At 35.5% G+C, this 27,331-nt stretch overlaps 1 protein-coding gene across 2 annotated transcripts in view; it reads left to right on the top strand.

Annotated features, from left to right (window-relative positions):
* Positions 1 to 27,331, top strand: part of SEMA3C (semaphorin 3C) — a 196,596-nt gene that overhangs the window by 161,809 nt on the left and 7,456 nt on the right. The window contains exons 13-17 of one of the 2 annotated variants that reach the window (XM_067042727.1): positions 4,955 to 5,043; positions 8,040 to 8,081; positions 11,784 to 11,941; positions 12,472 to 12,549; positions 25,506 to 25,573. In XM_067042727.1, the coding sequence (XP_066898828.1) occupies positions 4,955 to 5,043; positions 8,040 to 8,081; positions 11,784 to 11,941; positions 12,472 to 12,549; positions 25,506 to 25,573 (435 nt within the window). The remainder of the gene's footprint in view (positions 1 to 4,954; positions 5,044 to 8,039; positions 8,082 to 11,783; positions 11,942 to 12,471; positions 12,550 to 25,505; positions 25,574 to 27,331) is intronic. The other variant, XM_067042728.1, reaches the window with a different exon arrangement.

A 27,331-nucleotide genomic window follows, 5' to 3' on the forward strand; every position in this document is an offset into this window, starting at 1 on the left:
ATTATCATCTTCAAGCTAAAGGGTTCAGAGATGGCTTCATGTAGACATAAGTAATTGGGAATTTTATGGACATTCCGGAATGCATATTTTTCAATGACTAACATTTAGTGGGAACACACTATTCAAAAAACCATTAAAAAAAACCCTGTAAATTCTAGCCTGTGAGCTCTTGAGCGCCATGCTCATTTATCTTTGTATTCATACTGGTGAGAGTGCCTGACATACTGAAGGTACTCAGTAATTTCTTGTTGAACCAATGAGTAAAAATGGGTGGAAGACAACCCAAGTCCTTTTATTTACTTAGTAGTGAATGATTCATCCCAAGGATACCTCAAAAGTACTTTCTATATATGGAACTGAGGTTTTGTGAGTATGTTTTGAAAGAAACCAAAGGTGTCTACCATGACTGCATTTTGAGAGAAATTTTCCCATTAACATGTGCCAACTTAAGGAGCAGCCATGGGTGATATCATATATATTGGCTCCTTCCTGGTGCCATAACTGATTGAAATGACACTAGCACTTGATAACTGATCTATCCACCAAGCAACAATTTACAGTGTGCCTTCATCATGACTAAATTGGACCAAATTAAATCTGCCTCTTGAGAATCTGAACTGGAGATTGGGGGAGTCTGGCAGTTTGTAAGAGGAACAGAAATATAAAGACATCTAGAGTGGAGCCTTGTAAATGTGTGCACTACAGTTGGGATCTCTGTTTATGAGGTTCCAAGTGCTAGAGATCCTGACCAATCACCTAAGTTGTTGATCAGCTAGAACTCCTGCTGTGTCTTCTGAATAGTCCCATCTCGGTGAGGTCTGCATTGTGGTAAAACAACTGCATAGTCATGTATAATTCTGAGCACCACATTGTAAATAGGATAATCCCAAACTGCAGGGTGTTCAGAGAAAGGCAGGTAAAAATATCTGATTTTGAATTTGAATAAAATATACTTGAACAGAGTATGGAGGGTATAAAGATACACTTGGAGAGATGTGAAAAAGAGATTGAGTACTGTATATTCTTGGCAGCTGTAGAAGAAAGGCCAATGAATAAAATAAACAGGGAGGCAGAGCTATTTGCATTCAACTAAAAAGAATTTTCCAGCCTTTTGCTAACTTGTGAAAAACTGATCTTGGATAATAAAATTGTAGTGATAAGATATTGTAGATGTGATTTCATTGGATAATTAGAGGTTCTTCAATTTAAAGGAAGTATCATTGTCCAGTTGTTGTTGTTGTTGTTTTTGTTTTTTCCTGTATTCGGGCCTCTCACTGTTGTGGCCTCTCCCACTGCGGAGCACAGGCTCCGGACGCGCAGGCTCAGCGGCCATGGCTCCCGGGCCCAGCCGCTCCGCGGCATGTGGGATCTTCCCTGACCGGGGCACGAACCCGTGTCCCCCGCATCGGCAGGCGGACTCACAACCACTGCGCCACTAGGGAAGCCCCATTGTCCAGCTTTATAGAAACTTTCTTTTTTTTTTTTTAATTATTATTTTTTAAAATTTATTTATTTTTGGCTGTGTTGGGTCTTCGTTGCTGTAGTTGCAGTGAGCGGGGGCCACTCTTCATTGCCGTGTGCGGGCCTCTCACTATCGCGGCCTCTCTAGTTGCGGAGCACAGGCTCCAGACACACAGGCTCGGTAGTTGTGGCTCACGGGCCTAGTTGCTCCGCGGCATGTGGGATCTCCCCAGACCAGGACTTGAACCCGTGTCCCCTGCATTGGCAGGCAGATTCTCAACCACTGAACCACCAGGGAAGCCCCGAAACTTTCTTTTTTTAGAAAACTAGGCTAATTGTCAAAGGTGGATTTACCAGAAACTTTAGAATTCCTCATTTGTAACTGTTTGGGAAAGGTCCAAACAACTCTGTTTTTGTGTTTATGTATTATTTTACTTAAAGAAGACCCCCCCAATTATAAAAGTTCAAGGTCTCATAAAATCCGAATTAACAACTGTTAATAGTGATAATTCCCACAAGGATCTAAAGCTATTCCATTCATATTGAATCCACAAATTTGAAAGATTTCTAATTTATGTATAAAAAGCTTTAATATGTAGTATGAGAAAAAATATGTTCATTTGTGACACACTGATGAAAATTGAACCAGTGTAATGAAGAACTCTGAATTGAAAGTACCAATTCAAGTCTAAATGTGGAAAAGTAAAGGAATTAAAATGCATATCTAGGTTCTTGAAATGATATATTTTTATCATAGATCCAAGCACATAGTAGGCATCCAATAAATATTTGTTTCACTGTGGGGCTCTTGCATTTCTATGATTTATTTCAACTTGATTTTGAGGTAGAAACATTACCAATATTTAAATATACTTATATTTCTGTAAGAATTTCAGATAAGTTGACATTTTACTAAGTAGAAAAATATATTTTTTAACCTTTTAATTTTTTTTACTTTTTAAAGGGAAATCTACTCATCATTACCAGCAAAACAAAAAATGACTAAAATAGGAAGGCAAACAATAGATAAAACTGGTGTTCTATCTTTCATTGCAAATGAGTCAAAACCAAGTTTTGCATTGTCTTTTCATTAGCCCATTTTTATAGCTACTCTTTGTGTAATATTTTATAAATTGGCCTGAATGAAATATTTTTGTTGTGGGCTTTTTCAGAAGAAATGATGATTTATGTAGAATAATATTCTCATAGTTAGTTAAAACATTAGGTAGAAAAGTAGCCAGTTCTCTCATTTGAGAATACTTAAAATTATTTTCAAAGCCGATAGTTTTATCTTTGGGAACTCCTGTAATCAAGATTTCCTCTCACGCAGCTTTATTTGGGGCTATGATTTTACATTGTTTCTGCTCAGTCTCTACTGAAGACGTGGTCATTGCTGTCATGTAGAATGTCAGTGATCCTTGCAAGCTTCAGCAGGGAACCGTACAACGCTGTTGTGACTTCAAAACAGAGTGTGATCTTTATGATAACATGACCTAAAACAAAGACAGTTTTACGCCCTCATCTTTCACCCTCCCACTCACACAGACACACCACGTACACACAATACCACACAAATCCTGCCCTAGGCATTATAATGTCAAGGCTTTAATTTTAGGGTTTTTGGTATATTCTATTCCTGTAGAAGTTTACACTGTTCTTTGTGATGAATTGTTAATAGAAAATGGGGAACACCTCCAATCACATTTATCCATTTTCAATTGTGATGTGTCTCTGCACCATATCCCCAAATGTTTTTTCACTTCCAATTTATACCTGCATTAATTATCTTCCAAGAAAATAGTGCAGATTGGTACAGAGCTAATTCTTAGGAAGCTGAACGGTGAAACAGAGAAACTTCCAAGTTTCTTAATTACACGTAGAGCCTGCAAATCTTTAGGATTTTTGTTTAGTTTTGAGTATGGCTTTGGAATTTTAAATTACAGAGCGTAGTTTGAAACTTCAAAGATCAGGTACTTAAACTTTGCAGTCTCACAAGATCCAAGGCTTGTTCTGGCAAAATCTCTGTCGTTTTTCTGTATAAAGATTTTTATTATTATTTAGTAGGTTTTAATTTTTTAGTTTGTTGGTAAAATTTTAAAGTAGAGTTTATTTTTTATTAAGAATTATTTCATCTTCCAGTTAGGTTCATAAAATAGAAACTGTAAACAATAAATAGGATCTTATATGTTAGAGTAATGCTTGCCTGTGTGATCGCCCAGCTTGAGACGTGAGATTTGAGATTTGTGGTATTGATATTCATCACTAAATGATTCCTAATTGTAAAGTCCTGTACAGCTCAGTTCAAGTTACCTCTTCTTAGTGACATTTCTCAACAGAATTAGAAAATGTTTTAGCATCTGTTGATGATAATGTACCTGTCCAAATTATAAATTCACAGTTACATGCTCATACTTTAACAGAGTGATGACTTGATATTCATGAAGCAGCTCATTAATTGTTTTAATAGAAACATATTTTGGTGAGGAAATATATTTTTACTTTCTCAGATCACTCACAAATTTGCTTTAACCCCACATTGCTAAATTTCAACTGGTTTCTTTTAAACTTAAAATTTAAGTGATTGGTAGAGTGGCATAATTATATGTTTAGAAAATGCTTATGTTACATATGAAAAAATCTTAATAAAAATCTTGACATAAGTAACATTTTCTGTATATAGTACATTTATTTGGGCATCTCCGTTTTTGGCAATCTGTAACTGAGAAATGCAAGTAGGTTTTTTTATTTGCTTAAGTTTATTTGACCCATCTAATTTTGAAATTTTCCCTATATTTTAAAAATACCCAAAGAAATATTCCCAACTGATAAAGATAATTGTGAAAATCTTAGAATTATTCTATGAATAGGTATCCACATCTGAAATAAAGCCATAGCTATGTTTCTGCTTTGAAAATTATTTTGAATTGTGAGTGAAACATTTTACCATGTCTAAAATCTCTCACCGCTACAGATCAAATGTTAATTTCTAGTACTAGTGATTTATAATAAAATTATTATAAAAACTCATTCATAGTAATTTTTTCTCTGATAATCAAATCATTATGTGTCAATTTTAACAAAAATATGAGAGTGTCACTTTATAATGTTGGTTAGGAGGAGTAATATTCTTAAGGGCCAAACTTAAAGTTATGTATTACTATTTCAAGAATATACACTTGGTTCAGAAATGGAACTTCTGACTTCATAAGACATTTGGACATTCCTTTCTTCTCTCATAATTATAACTATACCAAATATGTGCAAAATATAAGATGTTCCTATTAATTCCTTTTGAATTTTACATAATCTCAATTTAAACATATGAGATTTATAATGAAATCAGAATATTGCAAATGGTGATAGCTCAGTGTATATAATCTCTTTTTTGATGACTAAGTAATTACATAAACAATATTCTAAATTCTAAGCCAGTAGTAGTCTTATGTCTAAATATCTTTGTTTCCTACTCTCGTTGTTTCTTTCTCTGATTTAGATCGAGGTACTGTGCAGAAGGTGGTTGTTCTTCCTTCTAACAGCTCTGCCAGCGGTGAGCTAATTCTGGAGGAGTTGGAAGTCTTTAAGGTTTGAACATCTATTCTATTAGCCTCAGCACACACATGATAAATGCAATTCTTTAATCTTACAACTACTTGGGGAGGGAAAAAAAATCTGATAAAAGATCAAATAAATGAATGTTATAAATTTTTGAGGGTAGGAAACACCAGGTAAAATGAGAAATAAAGAACAAATATTTTTCTGAAGTAATTTTTTACCTTTTAAGTTATCTTAGCATAAAAGAATTAGTTTTTTAGCTATCATCACAACTTGAAGAATTTTGGTCAACATTATTTTTAAAAAATGAGTTCTTGTGGTCAAGGTCTAGAAGATTTGCCATGAAAGGGCTTTTATCATTTGCTTCACAAGCCACCGAGACCCAAATTCTTCCACATTATTGATTGTTAGATAAACTTTCTCATATTTTTTTAGCCAGGAACTTCAAGAAAAACTGCTCTGTTTTCTCTTATTTTATTGCTTTCAACTCAAATGTCACTCTAGTTAAATAAAACAAATGTTGTCTCTTAAAACTTCATGTTCTGTCTGAAATTGAGATTGCATTGTATTACTCTCTTTGTCCTTGAATTTGGGATAAAAAGAAAAATGAAAAAGAAAACACAGCAAAAAACAGGCACATAGAGGAAAATTCAGTCCAGTAAGGTGTAACCTACTGAGGGCAGAGTGCCAATTCTTTATGTGTCTGTGAGCCTGGAGAGCTGGTACATTATGTCCTGCAAACCCTTCTCTCCTTAAAGTATAGGTCATTGCAGTTTAAGTGGTCCCTCTTACCTGATTTGGAAAGATGGGTAAAGCACAGCCAGAGGATTTCAAAGAAACTTTGGTATGGAATCAATCCCACTGCAAACTTTTATTTACAACTAAACCAATTAAGAAACAATGGCCACGGACACCAAAAGGCCAGAGTCAGCCTATACTGGAGTAAAAATAGCACTTCAAAGCCCCTGGGAGCAGACTATTGCTAGTCCAGTAAGTTGCCTTGCTTTGTTGAGTGGACTCAGAATGTATTAACTTAATATATATTCCCCCAGTCACTAAAAATATTGGATTTATAAGCACAGAAATGGTCAAGATACAATGATATTAGATTTTACTAATACATTTTAAATATAAAGAACTATTTTAAAAATCAAATCAAATACAGAAACTGATGAATTCTGGCAATTTCCCAATATGTTATTAAAGTTACAATTTTTAATGCTAGACTAACTTTGACATAAGGTTCCTTGTGGTTAGTGCATTAAAATTATGCTCATAAAATATCAACTATGTGCATCCAAGTGCCTTTTCTATGCCTTGCTTTATAAAGAAATTGATTGTTTCATTGGATTAACCAAAACTGCATTTTACATATAATATATATATAATATATTTCTTCTCATTCAATTCAATAGGGACAACTTGGATGGCCAAAATAATATAAAGTACCTTATTCAGTAGTTTTCTTGAAAATAACAAAAAGGCCGTATTGCAGCACTGCATTTTTAATTCTGAAATATTTTTTTTATAATAAGGAAACATTAATTGAGTTTGACACAAACATTGAGTTTTATAATAAGGAAATATTAATTAAGTGAGTTTTACATATGTTCTATGGAAAGGTCTTAGAAATGTGAGTTATTCTGATCATGTGCTAACTACTTATGATCTGTTATATGAGTTATGGTGGTGTTATATCATAAAGAATAAACTCTCAGTGGAAAAATGGAGTCAGTCAAAATACATGTTGAGGGACATCAACCCAAGAGAGACTAAAGAAGTTTGAGCTTCCTTCCGGATGCGTGTGCCAGTGATTGATATGGATAAATTGAGAGACACAGTTACCAAATACAGTTACTGTTTTCAGCATGGTGTTTGTGTCACGTTTTCTGAGGTGAGGTGAAAATAATTGGGTGTGTATGATATACTGTGATGGGCACTTGAGGAAATAATACATTTAAACTGAAATAAATTCCTTAGCTAAGTGTTACACTGATATACTGCAGGAAATTCAATGTAAAAACCAGGCACTTTGTTTTTAAAGAGCACAGAACCATAATATATTTTTTAATCCTCTGTTCAGAATATTTTCTGAAAATATGTCCAACGTCCCTAAACTTAATTTGAATTGGAGGTACAACTATTAGTAGTTGCCTAGGTGGATATAAATTGCAAAACTTATTTTGTATGTGTGTGTATTTCTGAATGAATGTCATGATCTGTTGCAACTGAGTACTTAAAGATATCACCATTTTCTCTTTAAAATGTTTGTAGGAACACACAACTCCAGAAAGTGAAATAATTATGGGCACAGTTGACTTTGAGAGCGTGTTGCCACTTGACTTATTCAAATAAAACTTCACACATCTTTATCAGGTTATCACGAGTCTAATTTTTAATCTTTAAAAGGAACTAATCATGTTTAAGAAGTAAAGTTAAGAATAGAGGAACTTTCAGAAAGGATGACTATTTCAGATAACTCTTAGGTTCTTTCACTAATTCACATTTATCAAAAGATGACCTTACCTAACAATATTTCTTTGTATTCAACAAAGAGAATAAGTATGGCTCAGGCAAATACTTCTTGGCATAGCAACATTTGGCAGGTGAACAATAGTGTCTTATGCAAAGTGCTGTGTTGAGGAGGGGGACCATTCCACAGCCCCCACCCCAAGTACCCAGATCCAATCTTGAGTTATACATTGTGTTCAATATTCCAGGATACAGTTTTTTCAATTCTCTGAAATTTCTCAAATTTTCATTTTTTTCTAATGACTATATTGATAGATGTGTTATAATTGCCACTTTTTTTAGCTTAGGCATATATTTGTGTAACAAATCTATCCTTATTCCAAACAGAGGAAATGTACTTTATAGACAATTACTGCTAAACTTTGAAACTATATGTGCATTTAGAGAGAAATGATGATTTCTTGAATTTTAACAGAAACGAGAAAAGTTTTTGAATGTAAAATCTGTTTTAAGGATTATTTGAGCAACTAACAATGTTTTTCTAATTTTTTTAGAATCATGCTCCTATAACAACAATGAAAATTTCATCCAAAAAGGTAAAAACAACCCCATTTTTATTTTCTTAGTATGTAAAAATTTTACTGTTGTGGAAGAATGTATTTTATAATTTCTGAAAATTTAATTTTACTATTAGCAAAATAATTAATACGGTTCATAGTATACCACACACTTAATTTTGATATGGAATTTAGCTTTAGTGGAAGACAAAATAGGCTTATTTTTGTACAGAAGTTCATCAGAGTAGAATATATATATATTTATATACATATATATATGCAGCAAGATATTCCAACATTTGTATATCCTCTGTTCTCAAATATTATAGTGTATGAAGCCAACCAAAATAAAAATAATCTTTCTGAAGGAAGAATTTAGCATAATGTTTCGGCTACTGTAGCATCACGAACCTTCTCAGGGACTTGGAATGAGTAATCAATCCTCTTTTGAGTTCCTGTTGCTGTCACATGTTTGAAATATGCAGTGCATTCTTTCATGCTTATTTCTAAGGAAGTGCTATTTTATAGGGTTTACATGTCGTTTAAAAAATCTGAATGTGGGCTTCCCTGGTGGCGCAGTGGTTAAGAATCCGCCTGCCGATGCAGGGGACACGGGTGCGTGCCCCGGTCCGGGAAGATCCCACGTGCCATGGAGCGGCTTTTCCCCTGAGCCATGGCCCCTGAGCCTGTGCGTCCGGAGCCTGTGCTCCGCAATGGGAGAAACCACGACAGTGAGAGGCCCGCGTACCACAAAAAAAAAAAAAAAAAAAAATCTGAATGTCTTAAATCTAAGCCATATCAGGGTTCAGGATCTGGGGAATAAATGTTTTACTATGATTATCAAAAATGTTTGATCTTCTAATTTGTGCCTTCACACCCAAATACACAATGATCATGGAGAGGAAAAGCCCAATTCCAATCTACATGTGCAAAACACGCACCTCTCCAGACCCCAAAGTTGCTATCTCTAAAACAAAAGTTATAAGGGGCAGAGCAGTATAGTCAAAAATGGGGTAGGCTTCAGAATGGGACTGACATGCATTTGAACCCCAACGTGACCTTAAATTATAAATAAATATTTTACTTCACTGACCTAAGTTTCTGCCTCTGCAAGGTAATGCTTTCTCACAAATGAGTTAACATACAAATTGCCTAAAATAAAGTGGGTCTTCAGTAACTGCTGTTTGTAAGAGCCTAAGACTTATTTTTCTTGGAATATGGAATAAAGGTTTTATGTGTTGGCATAACTGATGATGTAACTTTAGTGTTCTTCACCATATTTGGTCTGTTACAGATAAAGAAGTATTCCACAGTTAGTCTTGTACTCTTTTCACTTGACTAAATTTTATGAAGAAAAATAAATAGGGTAAAAGGGAGCTAAAGATCTCATCTGTAAAAATGTTTGTATGGTGCATAACAAACATTTTCCCAAGTAACAAGAAGCCATTTGTCATTTTCCCCAATGTCCTAGGGAGCTGATCCCAAGTCAGAATTGTCTTTGAAGTCAGCATGGAATCCCTTTGTTTACAGTAGCTTAATGGAAGGAGAAAGTATCAGAGCAAGATTCAAAATGGACACAAAGCCATTTGTGTGACATACTAGTACAGTATACAATTATAGGTTTCAGATCATAATTCAAATGGTGAACTTGTAATACACAACCAATTCCATTAAATTGCAGTGTACAGCACAAACATACACTGGAAAAACTGAGTATTAAATTTGTTTCAACATCTTATATGGTAGATAATTTTAAATGTATAATTAAAGCAATTAGATTCAGGGCAAGGTAATTGTTTGATCTGGGGGAGAATTCATTTACACAACTATGTATTGTGTTATTTTTTTCAGTGGGAAAGAGCTACAAATTGCCAATGGTATTTTATATATATTTAAATTCCATGAATTTAGTACCTTCTCTAATGCTCAAACTAAAAATTTTACTTTTCATTTTATGCTCCTTTATTCTCTAATTTATCCTTGCATTCCATATAGCAGAAAATAAACTAATAAAAAAGATAATTTCTAGAATGGAATTACCTGTATCCTTTTCTCAAATAAACAAGTTTCCTTGAAATATTTTAATGAAGTTGATGTATTCACTCACTATATTATTTATTAATGTACTCAATGAACATTTATTTCAAGTATTTCTAGAGAAATGATTATCGTCAAAACATGCAGTTGTTTTCTTATAGCTTGAATGTCTCAAATGGGGATAAGTAATTTTCAGCCTATTTTCTGAATAAAATAATTATTTTATATTAGACGTGCTAGACTGAGATGTGATTCAAATGATTAATTAGAATTGAAAGTGTATAAATGCTAGCTTGTTCACTGGTAGTTTACTAATACTATTGCTTAATATTCATTAAGCGCTTAGGTGCCAGAAACTATTCTAAGCATTTTATGTGGAGTTAGCCCTTATATTTAGTCTTACATAAAATCTATGGAGTAAGTGCTATATTGTCCCAGTCTTAACAAAGAGGAAGCTGAGATTCAGAAAAGTTAACCAGCAAATTTGTGGTAGCTGGGATCTGAATCTCAGAGATGTGCCTCCAGAATCTGATAGACCAATGTTGCCCTCACTGATTTAATTTTAAATCTACATATAAGGCTCCCCTGGTGGCGCAGTGGTTGAGAGTCCTCCTGCCGACACAGGGAATACGGGTTTGTGCCCCGGTCCGTGAAGATCCCACATGCCGCGGAGCGGCTGGGCCCGTGAGCCGTGGTCGCTGAGCCTGCGCGTCCGGAGCCTGTGCTCCACAGCGGGAGAGGCCACAACAATGAGAGGCCCGCATACCGCAAAAAAAAAAAAAAAAAAAAAAAAAAAAAAAAAAAATCTACATATAATTTTAAAATTTATATATAATTTCTAAATTTATATACATACAGACACACACACATACACACACATATGTGTGCACATGTATTCAAGTTCCAGCTTAGAAATTCTATGTTAACTTGAATTATATATTATCAGTCCTTAGTAAAATAAGGACTGTGAATTAGAAACATCCCTTCAACTCCTGAGAACTGCTTTATGCACAGCTAAAAGAGTTGGAGAAATATCATAATAAGCTCTTGACACTGTACAAATGAAGGAGGATGAAATCTTTATTTATGATTTAGGCTGCTGAAGATCTCGGGATCATACAGAAAGTTTAAAACATGTCTAAATATAAATACTTACAGTCTTCTAAATAATTTTAAAATTGCTCTCAGTAATAAGTCACTTTCAAAGGCATGTGAAAGTTTTTAAAAATTTTTATCTAATATTTACCATCTATTTTTTCTAAACATAAAAGTGCCCTTTATTTTAGACTCTACTTTTTCAAATTTACAAAGTGATGGTTTGCCAGACTTGAAGAATAAGAAGGCTGCCTTGTGCTTTGCCAAGAGACAGCATTCAAAGAAAAAAGGCAAACATCATAATTTAAATCTGTAATACATTAGCTCAAATCTGAGAGAACAATGAATCCCAATGTCTAAAATACATTACCATTCTACATGGTGCTCTGAACATTTTTTTTTAAACAGGAAAGTGGTAATGTTATAGGCATATTAACGTAGGAAAATTCTATTTATTTTGGCTTTATACCCTTCTGTACTTTGCTTCTTGTTTTTAGTCTATTTCAAAATGAATCCAAGGGTTTGTGGGCATATATTATATTGTGTTCCTGCTGAAAGTCCACTTTTAACTTCCACATCTGAAATAAATCACCATCATTCTTCTAATAGCAACAGTTGTATGTGAGCTCCAATGAAGGACTTTCCCAAGTGTCTCTGCATCGCTGCCACATCTACGGTACAGCCTGTGCTGACTGCTGCCTGGCAAGAGACCCTTACTGCGCCTGGGATGGCCATGCTTGCTCTAGGTTCTACCCAACCGGGAAACGGTGAGTATTAATATTCAGCTGAAAATCAAAACTGACATCATCAGACAATTAAGCAATGCTCCACATTATTAGAATCAGTTTTATTGCAGTACTCTGTAACATGATACTAAAAGTAGTAGCTAAGTTTAGCACCATATGTAGTCTTTGAATAAAGAAAATGGCCATTCATAGAAAACAAACTTATGGTTACCAAGGCAGACAGAGGGGTGGGGGTTGGGAGGAGATAAATTAGGAGCTTGGGCTTAACATATTTAAAAAAACATCAACAACAAAACAGAAAATGGCCCTGCTTTATAACTTGAGATTCTCACAGACATTAGAATGCAGTACTTTGGAAAAATTCCTCACTCCTTTTAAAATTCCTCTGCAACACAATCCCCACCTCAAATATTTCAAGCAGCATTTAACTGTCACATTACCTACTTTTTATCTTTTTTGTTTTATATGCTTCAGATATCCTTAAATCTAACTTTCCTAGGATTTCCCTGGCTGCTTAATTCCCCTGTAATCAAATGCTTGTCCTACTTCAGGCAACAGGAGCATCGCTCCAGAATGGGTACCATGAACACTTTCAAAACCTTGATGACCATGCTTTACCCCTTAGAATGGTGAGTGCATGATTGCTGGTTAGATTAAGAGTTTAAGGCAGTCTGAGGCATAGTGCCTTTTATCCAAGAGAAGACTTAAGCAGGAAACTCTGAACCAACCAAGTTGGAAGGAAACACCAGTAGTGAAATTATAAAACAAAGAATAAGCAGAATTTAGGTTTAACCAAGGTCACAGCTATTTTCAAAGTTTGATATGGGTCATGATGGGTGACTGGAGGAAAACCTATAAAACACAGATCATCAGGAGGGAGCAAATAGGACCAGCCTTGAGCACCAGTGATATTTCAAGTAAAATCACTGGGGTGATGATGTTTTATAGCTCCTTTATTCTCTGTTAAAGATATAGGCCTTTAAGGATTTGACAGATTAAAACAACCCTAGCACTTCTGCATATCAAGATTATTCTGATCCTTTTATCTATTACTTCAATAAATTTGAATCATGAGACAATTATTTGCCAGGCAATATTCTAGAGCTAGGCATATAACATGAAAAAAAAAATAGCAACAAAAGGACAAAAATCTCTGCCTTGAGGGATAATAAGTTCTAGAGGGGGAATACAGACAATTAACAAATAAAGAAAGAAACCCTCCAGTATATCAAATAATGATAAGGCCTATGACTTTTTTTTTCTTTTTCTTTTTTTAAATTTTTTAAATTTTTTATTTTTTTGTGGTACGTGGGCCTCTCACTGTTGTGGCCTCTCCCATTGTGGAGCACAGGCTCTGGACGCGCAGGCTCAGCAGCCATGGCTCACGGGCCCAGCCGCTGCGCGGCATGTGGGATCTTCCCGGATTGGGGCATGAACACGTGTTCCCTGCATCGGCAGGCGGACTCGCAACCACTGCGCCACCAGGGAAGCCCAGGCCTATGACTTTTAAAAGAGCAGGGAAAGGAGATAGGGCATGTGGAAACAGGGGATTGCATTGTTAAATGGGTGGGCAGGGGAGGCCTTACTGAAGGTATATTTGAACAAAGCCTTGAATGCGATGAGGAATGATACCATGAGGTGAAACCACCATTATTTGGGAGAACAGCATTTCAGAGAGAGAGACCAGAAATCCTTAAAGCTTAAGTGTGCCAGGATTGTCCAAAAAACAACACCAAGACTAATGGGGCAATACTGGAATGAGAAAAAAAAGAGTAGGAAGAAAAGGGATCAGAATGCCAGATGACATAGGACTTAGTAAATCATTGAAGAGCCTTTATTTAGAGTTAAATGGAAAACTGCTGAGAGTTTTTGAGCTCAGGAGTGATATTATTTGACTTTTGGTTTAAAAAGATCATCTGGTTGGATTTGGCTGTGATTGAGGTCTTGGGATGGGAAGAAGATGTGGGAAAGAAGAAATAGAAGCTGCAAGACAGTTAGGCTACTAACTAATGATCCAAGTGAGATACAATGTTGGCTTCCAAAGGGACAATAGAAGTGGAGGTAGCTGAAAGTGGTCTGATTCTGGATAGAGTTCACAGAATCTGCTGACATATTACATGTAGGGATGTTAGAGAAATAAAGGACTCAAAAATGAGAAAGTTTTCAGAACTGAGCACTGGAAGTATGTACATGTCATTTCCTGAGAAAGAGAAGACTGTGGAAGGAACAGGTTTGTGGGGAGAAAGATAATGTTAAGTTAATGCTGCCTATGAGATATTCAAGTGGAGATGTGTAGGCAGTTAGAAATATGAATCTGGAGTAGGGAAAAGTGGCCTGGATAATTTCAAAGTCTACAGATTCAAGGTAACCCCTATCAAAATTCCAATGACATTTTTCACAGAAATAGAACATGCAATCCTAAAATTTGTATGTAACCACAAAAGACCCTGAATATCCATAAGAATCTTGAGAAAGAAGAAAAAGCTGGTTGACTCATGCTCCCTGACTTCAGACCATACTACAAAGCTAGAGTAATCAGAACAGTATAGCATTGGCATACAAACAGGCACATAGATCAATGAAAGAGACGAGAGAGCCCGGAAACAAATCCAGGCATATATGCTCAATTAATTTACAACCAAGGAGCCAAAAATATACAATGTGGAATGGACAGGCTCTTCAATAAAGAGTATTGAGAAAACTGGACAGCCATATGCAAAAGAATGAAACTAGACTACTCTCATACACCACACCCAAATATTTACTCAAAATGAACTGAAGACTTGAACATAAGACGTGAAACCACAAAACTCCTGAAAGAAAATTTAGGTAGTAAGCTCCTTGATATGTCTTGGTGATTAGTTTTTGGATCTGACTCCAAAAGCAAAAGTAACGAAAGCACGAATAAACAAGTGGGACTATATCAAACTAAATTGCTTCTGCACAGCAAAGAAATCCATCAACAAAATGAAAAGGCAACCTTCTGAGTGGGAGAAAATATTTGCAAAACATATATCCTATAAGGGGTTATTATCCAAAATGTATAAAGAGGAGGCGGAGTCAAGATGGCCATGTGGGAAGATGCAGAGTTAGTGTCTCCCCACAACTAGGGCACCTGCTGGCCACTGGTGGGGGACTCTGATGCTCAAGGAGATGGGAGGAGCCCCAAAGTGAACCAGCAGGATGTAGGGAGACTGAGGGGGGAGGACAAGTGGAAGCCAGACAGGATCTGCACCCCTGAGGCCAGGGAGATCAGGAGAGGCAGACGGAAGGAGCCCTCTGGGAGGAGCAGAAGACAAGTGCCCTGCCCACTTGGACCCGGGGAGCCTGCTGAGCTCTCAGGCTGATCCCCTGCCCTCCAAAGCCCCCTCCAGGGCATGTGGGTCCTTGGGGGCATAGGAGGGAGGCCAGGGAGATCAGGAGAGGCAGGCGGGAGGGGCCCTCCCAGACCAGAGGAGCAGGAGAGGAGAGGATGGCATTTCCCCGTCCACTCATGCCCAGGAAGCCTGCTGGGATCCCAAGTGAGGTCCCCCAGCCTCTGAAAACAGGGGTGGGGGCACACCTGGGCCCCTTCTCTTCCACTGAGCCTAAGCTCCACCCTCCCATAGCCCCCAGAGCCTTTTCCAGCCCTGTGGGTTCTGAGCATTGGCTCCAGCCACCGCTCAAAGCTCACCCTTGCTTAGGCCCTGCCTTCCACAGCCAAGGCCTCCCCCACCTTTTTTTTTTCTTTTTCCTCCTCTTTTTTACTATTGTGGTACTAATGTACCTTCCAGTTGTTTATTAATCTATATTTGTATTTTTATATTCTTCCTAACATATCTGTTAGTTTCCTAGTCTAATTTTATTTTTTACTTTGCTATTATTCTTTTTTTTTTTTTTTTTTTTTTTTTTTTTGCCACCCCAGGCAGCTTGTGGGATCTTGGTTCACAAACCCAGGGTTGGGCAAAAGCTCCTGCAGTGGGAGCTCTGAGTCCGAACAACTGGACTAACAGAGAACCTCAGACACCAGGGAATATTCATCAGAGTGAGGTCTCACAGAGTTCCTTGTCTCAGCACCAAGACCCAGCTCTACCCAATAGCCTACAAACTCCAGTGTTAGAAGCCTCAGGCCAAACAACCAGTAAGACAGGAACACAATCCCACTCATAAAAAAAAAAAAAAAAAAAGAAAGACACAGCAAAAAAATATGTCACAAATGAAGGAGCAAGGTAAAAACCTACAAGACCAAATAAATGAAGAGGAAATAGGCAATCTACCTGAAAAAGAATTCAGAGTAATGATAGTAAAGATGATCCAGAATCTCGGAAATAGAATGGAGGCACAGATTGAGAAAATACAAACAATGTTTAACAAAAATCTCGAAGAACTAAAGAACAAACAAACAGAGATGAGCAACACAATAACTGAATTGGAAAATTCACTAGAAGGAATCAATAATGGAATAACTGAGGCAGAAGAATGAGTAAGTGAGCTGAAAGACAAAATGGTGGAAATAACTTCCAAGGAGCAAAATAAAGAAAAAAGAATGAAAAGAATTGAAGACAATCTCAGAGACCTCCAGGAGAACACTAAACACACCAATATTCGAATTATAGGGGTCCCAGAAGAAGAAAAGAAAAAGAAAGAGTCTGAGAAAATATTTGAAGAGATTATAGTTGAAAACTTCCCTAACATGGGAAAGGTAATAGTCACCCAAGTCCAGGAAGCACAGAGACTCCCATACAGGATAAACCCTAGGAAAAACACACCAAGACACATATTAATCAAACTAACAAAAATTAAATTCAAAGAAAAAATATTAAAAGCAGCAAGGAAAAAACAAAAAACATACAAAGGAATCCCCATAAGGTTATCAGCTCATTTTTCAGCAGAAACTCTGCAGGTCAGAAGGGAGTGGCAGGATATACTTAAAGTGATGAAAGAGAAAAACCTACAACCAAGATTATTCTACCCAGCAAGGATCTCCTTCAGATTCGATGGAGAAGTGAAAAGCTTTTCAGAAAAGCAAAAGCTAAGAGAATTCAGCACCACCAAACCAGCTTTACAACAAATGCTAAAGAAACTTCTTTAAGCAGGAAACACAAGAGAAGAAAAAGACCCACAAAAACAAACCCAAAACAATTAAGAAAATGGTCATAGGAACATACGTATCGATAATAACCTTGAATGTAAGTGGATTAAATGCCCCAACCAAAAGATACAGACTGGCTGAAAGGATACAAAAACATGACCTATATATATGCTGTCTACAAGAGACCCACTTCAGACCTAGGGACATATACAGACTGAAAGTGAAGGGATGGAAAAAGATATTCCATGAAAATGGGAATCAAAAGAAAGCTGGAGTAGCAATACTCTTACCAGATAAAATAGGCTTTAAAATAAAGACTGTTACAAGAGATAAGGAGGGACACTACATAATGATCACAGGATCAATCCAAGAAGAAGATATAACAATTATAAACATTTATGCACCCATCATAGGGGCACCTCAATACTTAAGGCAAATGCTTAACAACCATGAAAGGAGAAATCAACAGTAACACAATAATAGTAAGGGACTTTAACACCCCACTTACACCAATGGACACATCATCCACACAGAAAATAAATAAGGAAATACAAGCTTTAAATGACACAGTAGACCAGATAGATCTAACTGATATTTATAGAACATTCCACCCAAAAGTGGCAGAATACACTTTCTTTTCAAGTACACATAGAACATTGTCCAGGATAGATCACATCTTGGGTCTCAAATCAAGACTCGGAGAATTTAAGAAAGTTGAAATCATATCAAGCATCTTTTCTGACCACAATGCTATGAGATTTGAAATCAATTACAGGGAAAAAAATGTAAAAAACAAAAATACATGGAGGCTGAACAGTGCACTACTAAATAACCAAGAGATCACTGAAGAAATCAAAGAAATTTTAAAATACATAGAAACAAATGCCAATGAAAACACAACAACACAAAACCTATGGGCCACAGCAAAAGCAGTTCTCAGAGGGAAGTTTATAGCAATACAATCTCACCTCAAAAACAAGAAAAATCTCAAATAAACAATCTAACCTTACACTTAAAACAACTAGAGAAAGAAGAACAAAGAAACCCAAAAGTCAGTAGAAGGAAAGAAATCATAAAGATCAGATCAGAAATAAATGAAATAGAAATGAAGAAAACAATAGCAAAGATCAATAAAACTAAAACCTTGTTCTTTGAGAAGATAAACAAAATTGATAAACCCTTAGCCAGACTCATCAAGAAAAAAATGGAGAGGATGCAAATCAATAAAAATAGAAGTGAAAAAGGAGAAATCACAACTGACACTGCAGAAATACAAAGGATTATAGAGACTACTACAAACAACTATATGCCAATAAAACAGACAACCACAAAGAATTGGACAAATTCTTGGAAAGGTACAATTTTTCAAGACTGAACCAGGAAGAATAAGAAAATATAAACAGAACTATCACAAGTAATGGAATTGAAACCATAATTAAAAATCTTACAACAAACAAAAGTCCAGGACCAGATGGCTTCACAGGAGAATTCTATCAAACATTTAGAGAAGAGCTAACACCTATCCTTCTCAAACTCTTCCAAAAAATTGCAGAGGGAGAAACACTCCCAAATTCATTCTATGAAGCAACCATCACCCTGATACAAAACCAGAAAAAGATATCACAGAAAAAGAAAATTATAGACCAATATCACTGATGAACATAGATGCAAAAATCCTGGACAAAATACTAGCAAACAGAATCCAACAGCACATTAAATGGATCAAACACCATGATCAAGTGGGATTTATCCCAGGGATGCAAGGATTCTTCAATATACGCAAATCAATCAATGTAATACACCACATTAACAAATTAAGGAATAAAAACCATATGATCATCTCAATAGATGCAGAAAAAGCTTTTGACAAAATTCAACATCATTTATGATAAAAGCTCTCCAGAATATGGGCATAGAGGGAACCTACCTCAACATAATAAAGGCCATATATGACAAACCCACAGCAAGCATCATACTCAATGGTGAAAAACTGAAAGCATTTCCACTGAGATCAGGAACAAGACAAGGATGTCCACTCTCGCCACTCTTATTCAACATAGTTTTGTAAGTCCCAGCCACAGCAATCAGAGAAGAAAAAGAAATAAAAGGAATACAAATTGGAAAAGAAGAAGTAAAACTGTCACTGTTTGCCGATGACATGATACTATACATAGAAAATCCTAAAGATGCCACCAGAAAACTACTAGAACTAATCAGTGAATCTGCTAAGGTTTCAGGGTGCAAAATTAATGCACAGAAATCTCTGGCATTCTTATACACCAACAGTGAAACATCAGGAAGAGAAATTAAGGAAACAATCCCATTCATCATTGCAACAAAAAGAATAAAATACCTAGGAATAAACCTGCCTAAGGAGGCAAAAGACTTGTACTCACAAAACTATAAAACACTGATGAAAGAAATCAAAGATGACAAAAACAGATGGAGAAATATACCATGTTCTTGGATTGGAAGAGTCAATATTATGAAAATGACTGTAGTATCCAAAGCAATCTACAGATTCAGTGCAATTCCTATCAAACTACCAATGGCATTCTTCACAGAATTAGAACAAAAAATTTTACAATTTGTATGGAAACAGAAAAGACCCTGAATAGCCAAAGCAATCTTGAGAAAGGAAAAGGGAGTTGGAGGAATCAGGCTCCCTGACTTCAAACTATATCACAAAGCTACAGTAATCAAGGCAATATGGTACTGGCACAAAAATATAGATCAATGGTACAGGATAGAATACCCAAGAACATACAATTGAGAAAAGACAACCTCTTTAATAAGTGGTATTGAGAAAACTGGACAGCTATGTGTAAAAGAATGAAATTAGAATACTCCCAAACACCATACACAATAATAAACTCAAAATGGATTAAAGACTTAAATGTAAGACCAGATACTATAAAACTCTTAGAGGAAAACATAGGAAAAACACTCTTTGATATAAACCACAGCAAGATCTTTTTTGACCCACCTCCTAGAGTAACAGAAATAAAAACAAAAATAAACAAATGGGACTTAATTAAACTTAAAAGCTTTTGTACAGAAAAGGAAACCATAAACAAGACAAAAAGAGAACCCTCAGAATGGGAGAAAATATTTGCAAATGAAACAACAGACAAAGGATTAATCTCCAAAATATACAAACCGCTCATGGAGCTCAATATCAAAAAATAAACAATCTTGTTAAAAAATGGGCAGAAGACCTAAATAGACATTTCTCCAAGGAAGACATACAGATGGCCAAGAGGCACATTGAAAGATGTTCAACATCACTAATTATTAGAGAAGTGCAAATCAAAACTACAATGAGGTATCACCTCACACTGGTTAGAATGGGCATCATCAGAAAATCTACAAACAACAAATGCTGGAGAGGGTGTGGAGAAAAGGGAACCCTCCTGTACTGCTGGTGGGAATGTAAATTGATACATCCACTATGGAGAACAGTATGGAGGTTCCTTAAAATACTAAAAATAGAATTGCCAAATGACCCAGCAATCCCACTACTGGGCATATAACCCGAGAAAACCATAGTTTAAAAAGAGACATGTACCACAGTGTTCATTGCAGCACTATTTACAATAGCCAGATCATGGAACCAAGCTACATGTCCATCCACAGATGAATGGATAAAGAAGATGTGGTACATATATACAATGGAATATTACTCAGCCATAAAAAGAAACAAAATTGAATTATTTGTAGTGAGGTGGATGGACCTAGAGTCTGTCTTATAGAGTGAAGCAAGTCAGAAAGAGAAAAACAAATACCATATGTTAATGTATATATATGGAATCTGAAGAAAAAAATGGTACTGATGAACCTAGTTTCAGGTCAGGAATAAAGAGGTAGACATAGAAAACGGACTTAAGGACTTGGGGTCAGAGGGCAAAGCTGGGGCAATGTGAGGGTAGCATCAACATATATACACTACCTAATGTGAAATAGTTGGCTGATGGGAAGCAGCAGCATAGCACAAGGCGATCGGCTTAGTGCTTTGCAATGACCTGGAGGGGTGGGATAGGGAAGAGGGGATGGAGGCTCAAGAGGAAGGGGATATGGGGACATGTATATGCATATGGGTGATTTGCTTTATTGTGCAACAGAAACTAGCACAGTATTGTGAAGCAATTATACTCCAATAAAGATCTATTTTTTTAAAAGTATAAAGAATTCATACCACTCAATAGCAAAAATACAAATAATTTGATTAAAAATGGTCAGAAGATCTGAATAGACATTTTCCAAGGAGACATACAGATAAAGAAGGGGCACGTGAAAAGATGCTCAGCATCACTAATCATTAGAGAAATGCAAATCAAAAACCACAGTGAGGTATCACTTCATACCTGTTAGAATGGCTATTATCAAAAAGTCAAAAAATAACGAGTGTTACCATGGATGTGGAAGAAAGGGAACCCTTGTGAACTGTTGATGTGAATGTAAATTGGTGCACCCACTATGGCAAAGTGTATAGTTTCCCGAAAAAATTAAAAATAGAACTACCGTGTAATCCAGCAATTCCACTTGTGGGTACTTATCCAAAGAAAACAAAAACACTAATTCAAAAAGATATATGTTCCCACATGCTTATTGCAACATTATTTTCAATAGCAAACACATGAAAACAACCCAAGTGTCCATCAGTGGATGAATGAATAAAGAAGATATGGTAGATAGATGATAGATACATAGATAGATAGATAGATACATACATACATACACACACACAATGGAATACTCTTCAGCCATAAAAAATGATGGAATCTTGCCATTTGTGACAACATGGTTGGACCTTAAGGGCATTATGCTAAGGAAAATAAATCAGATGGAGAAAGACAAATACTGTATGATCTCACTTTTATGTGGAATTTTAAAAACAACAACAAAAGCAAGCTCATAGATATAGAGAACAGATTTGTGGTTGCCAGAGGTAGGGGTGGTGGTGGTGAGAAAAACGGGCAAAAGGGGGTGAGGAGGTACAGACTTCCAGTTACAAAATAATTAAGTCATGGTTATGTAAGGTAAAGCATGGTGACTGCTTAATAATACTGTAGCGCATATTTGAAAGTTGATAGGAGAGTAGATCTTAAAAGTCCTCATCACAGGAAAAAAAAAAACTTTTGTAATTGACTACATAAGGTGACAGATGTTAACTAGACTTACTGTGGTGATCATTTTGCAATATATATAAATATGAAACTATACACCTGAAACTAATATAATGTTATATGCCAATTATACCACAGTTTTTTAAGTACAGATAGGAAAAAAACCATGTATCATGGTCTGAAAAAGAAACTAACGATTTAAAGAGCTATCTTGATACCTCTAGCAGTGTCTTAATTCTATCACAGAGATCCAAAAAAAATACTGTGTATATATATATATATATATATATATATATATATATATATCCATTCTAATAGGTGTGAAGTGATATCTCATTGTGGTTTTTTTTTTTTTTTTTTGTGGCACGCGGGCCTCTCACCGCTGTGGCCTCTCCCGTTGCGGAGCGCAGGCTCCGGACGCACAGGCCCAGCGGCCATGGCCCACGGGCCCAGCCGCTCCGCGGCATGCGGGATCCTCCCGGACCGGGGCACGAACCCGTATCCCCTGCATCGGCAGGCGGACCCTCAACCACTGCGCCACCAGGGAAGCCCTCATTGTGGTTTTGACTTATGTGTATTTGTGTGTGTGTGTGTGTACATATACACACACATAATACAAGGTATTCATTGGCCTACGCTTACCTGTCTTTGGCTAGTATACTGGGAGTTTCATTAAAACTATCTATACTACTTAAATTCTCCAAATCATTCCCAAACTTTTTTAAGCGTACAGTTATAGTGAATGCAAAACATGTTTGCTGCATGAATTATTTCCTAAATTCCATGTAGCATTTGTTCTTTAGAGATTAAATAGTAATAATGAAAATGATCATTTGGAGTATTTTTCATTTTCTTTAATAGTGTTAACTTACCTGATTTTACTTCGATTGCACTATCTAACTGGAACACAAGGATCATGTGGTGGAATTCATAGGAATGAAAAACAAAAACATGTCCTTTGTATGGAAATAAAGAAATACAGTTACACTTGGAAATCAATGGAGGTTATGTTTTGACATAATAGAGTTGTTAAGTATCATTGGCTCGGTAGTTTCTCTTTTTTAAAAAAAGGTTTTTCATAGTAAACAGCATAAGCATTTTTCCACTTCACCCTCAACTACCTTTATTTGTGCATCTGTATCAAATATTACAATTTAATCTCAAATGTTATTTATTTTGGATTCAGACATGAAGTTGGAAATTTTAAGACAAGATAATCAGTTCACTGTTAAAGTAAATACCTGCTTTTTACACAAGAAGTAGATGATCATTGTTTATCCAAAAGAATAGACTATAATGGCAGAAACATTGGCAACTTGAGCCAAATCCCCAATCCTACATGCACTATAATATGACTGTCTACCCTCATGCTTTCACAATGCTATACAAATGCCTGAAAGGGAATCTACACATATAGAAAGCTCAGATGGCTGCCTTGTTTTCATTATTCAAGCCAAGCCATAACAATGGTATTTGAATGGTATTTGAATGTCTGGAAGCTATGTGATACTGCAAGTTCAGATCGCCCAGCTTGGAGGTTCCTGTACTTGAGTAAACCGTAACATAGTGCTGATCACAGGACAATAAATTTAACCACTGTGAGTAATATTGCTTGTGTAGATGGCTGAAAATGACCAGTTCAGCCATAAGAACTGTCATATGGTTCTCATATAATATACGCTCACAAGTTAGCTGGTAGTAAATAATGCTGTGACTTCAAAATATAGCAAATACAAGGCAGTAAAAACCTGACATAGAATCTAAAGTACAGTATTAATCGTAATTTCTGAGACAAGAGTGACTTCCACTAGTTTGTGTGTGTGTGATTGTAAAGAAATATACAATTGAATAAGCATCATGTGGGTTTTGGGGAGAAACAATACTTAAATGACACAAAAATTGTACTCATGTTTTCATAAATAGATGTATATAATCCCTTGATTATTTAAACTATTAACTATTTGCTGTAACCTTAAAATAATTTTTTCATTATCATTGACTTTGAGGTTCGTTTTGCTTTGCAAATTTTATAATCCCAGTGTGATTTTAATATTTCCCTTCTTCTTACTGAATATTTAAATTTATCATTAAGGTTAAAAATATTAAGAGAGATTTAACTAACCCAATTAAGTGATATGCTTATCCATATAATGCTTTTCAGCATTGATAGTAAACAACTGATCTACCCCTGTACTCCCAATATTTGAAGAGCGTTCCCTTTCTTCTCTCTTATAACAATGTTCATGTCCACGATTCATTGCTAAGAGAATTTCAGTTGCTCTATTTTGATTTGTTGCACTATGTAATACAATTGAAGCTAATATGTAAGTGAATCTAAGACAAGAAATTAAATAGTTTGCAAATAACTTTAAACTTTTATTTAAATAATGACCAACTTACAAAGGATGTAACTAAATTTTTGAAACGCTTAAGTTGGTGATATTTAACAAGTAAATGCCCTGAGTGAACCTTGATTTGATCCTGAATAAACTTTAAAAAATTCGTAAGGGATATTTTGGGGACAAGTAGTCAAATTTTAATATAAAAGTTGTATTATATGGTATTATTAAATAAATATTTATATCTTTAGTATAATAATGATATTGTTCTTATGTAGGGAAATTACTTATTCTTAGAAGACATATACATTTAAGGGTATAAAATTATCATGTCTGCAACTTATTTTCTAAAGATTTTCATATATATGCATACACAGTATATACATGACATATACTTGCATATGAGAGAAAAAATAAATATGGCAAAACACGATTTATGAGTCTAGATATACCATCATTCATTGTATTCATATATCCACTTTTCTGTAGTCTTGAAATTTTTCAAAATAAAAACGTGAAGGAAAATTCTTATTCTAGTAAATGAAAAATTTTCCTTAACTTTATACTAAAAATCCATGTTCTCTGTATCTCTTGTTCTGGAAACTTTTTAGTATATCTGGAAATGGTTTGAAAACATTGACTTTTATAAGAGAATTATACTTATTTAAGAAAAAATTATAAGGAGGAAGATGCTAGTGAGTTTATACTTTGGAGTTATCATCTTAGAAAATATTCTATGAATGTCTCTAAAATAAAAATTTACACTATTAACTTGGAATCTAGCATTTACCCAGGAGGTACACATAATAGGAGGTTCATCTATCACAAGTGATAGATGGGGAGAGTCTGAATTAATTCGGATTGAAAACAAGGTTAAATACCCACTATATTTGAAGCATTGAACAAAAAAATGCAGATAATCAGACCACTTTTCTTTATGAAAGCTTAGGCAATCAGAAGATTGCAAAGTTTAAACTGAAGTCTTTTAAATGTGGTATAATTGGCAATGTTCATTCTAAGTCACTTGTATATACTTCTGTGCTTTATAGGAGGAGCCGAAGACAAGATGTGAGACATGGAAATCCATTGACTCAATGCAGAGGATTTAATCTAAAAGGTAATTTAAAGTGGTCAAACTTGGTAAAGAGTAGCAGTGCTCAATACCATATTTCAGCAAGGAAAACCTCATAATAGATTAAAGTATGTCATTTTAAAGAAAGATTCACTATAAAAATTACTGGTATTCATATATGGTAATTAAAAATTACATGTTATTTGTATGTATACTAAGAATTTTGTAAAACAGAAGTCCAGGAACACAGATACCTTGGGTATGTTAGTAGGTAAGTCTTTCACAAAGATAGTAATTATAGATTTTCCTAGACATTTTCTTTCTGAAGAAAAAAATTTACTTATTTTTTTGTTTACCACTGAAGAAAAAATAACATCTTGTTTGTTTGTTTTTTACTGTGTTAAATTACATAACAAAATTTACTATTTTAACCATTTTACAGTGTACAGTTCTGCGGCATTAAGTACATTCACAGTGTTGTGCAGCCAGCACCACAACTTTTTCATCATCCCGAAGTTAAACTCCATACCCATTAAACACTAACCCCCTATTCTCCCTTCCTCAGCTTCTGGCAACCACTGTTCTAATTTCTCTCTATGAATCTGAATACTCTATATATCTCATATAAGCGGAATCATACAATATTTGTCCTTTTGTAAATGGCTTATTTCACTTAGTCTAATGTCTTCTTCAGGTTTCATTCATGTTGTAACACGTGTCAGAATATTTTTTTTCCTGTTTAAGGTGAAAACATAATCCATTGTATGTATAATATATATCGCATTTTGTTTACCCACTCATCCATCAATGAACACTTGCACTGCTTCCAGATGTTGGCTATTATGAATTATCCTGCTCTGAACATGGGTGTACTTTAGTGCCTTGGTTTTACAGTTTACAGCCATTCCATTTACTTCTGGCAGTCCTGCCTTCTATCTTACAATTAATCTAATTCCTTTCTTCCCATCCTGACATGGAGATATTATGTTATTATACTTTGCCCACTGACGCCCACCCTCCACCTCCACCCCACCAACAGAGGGACCTTCCTCCAGGCTCACCTGTCGTTAACTGTTAACACTGAGATTCCTGTTGCTAATCTTTTTGAGTCTGGGCATTTTTGTTTTTATTTAAAGAATGAAATTCTTGTCACTAACTACACTAACTACAAGAAGAAAACTGAGACACATTTTGCTTAATTGTTCCATACATCTAACTGAGGGAATAAAGCCAGGTTACTGTTTCTCTGTTTGCTGAGTATTTTATAAATCTGAGTGTCAGTCATAGTGGTAAGAGTATGTGCAGCGGAGGTAATGATGAACAAACACCGATGTTGATTTTGTGTCAAAACCTGAGCTAAGTGCTTTTTTATGGATTATTTCAGTGCTCAAGAAATTATTCTTAAGTAAGGTCTATTCTTATTCCCACTTTATGAATGAGGATTCTGCCCATGTCTAAGCTACCACATGTTTATACTAAATACTCTTCCTAATTTAAGAATTTCAGTAAAGAATGTCTGGAAATGTCTGTTTTAGAACCAAATAAAACTGAAGCACAGAGATATTAAATAACTTCTCTAAGGTTACACAGCCAGTAGTGATGAAGTCAAGATTTTACCTCGGGTAAAATCTGATTTCAAAGATCGTTTTCTCAACCATCACATCCCACTGTGGCCACACCTTGCTTTCTGCCTTTTCCCAATGTTTCCAAATTTAATCTATACCACACTGAGTATGGAGTTTAGGGATGGGATGAAGTTGGCTTCAGTATTGCCTGGCACTTACTAATTCTTTAACTAGGATA

This window comes from Kogia breviceps, chromosome 9 (assembly GCF_026419965.1).
Source record: "Kogia breviceps isolate mKogBre1 chromosome 9, mKogBre1 haplotype 1, whole genome shotgun sequence".
In the NCBI taxonomy this organism is placed as follows: domain Eukaryota; kingdom Metazoa; phylum Chordata; class Mammalia; order Artiodactyla; family Physeteridae; genus Kogia; species Kogia breviceps.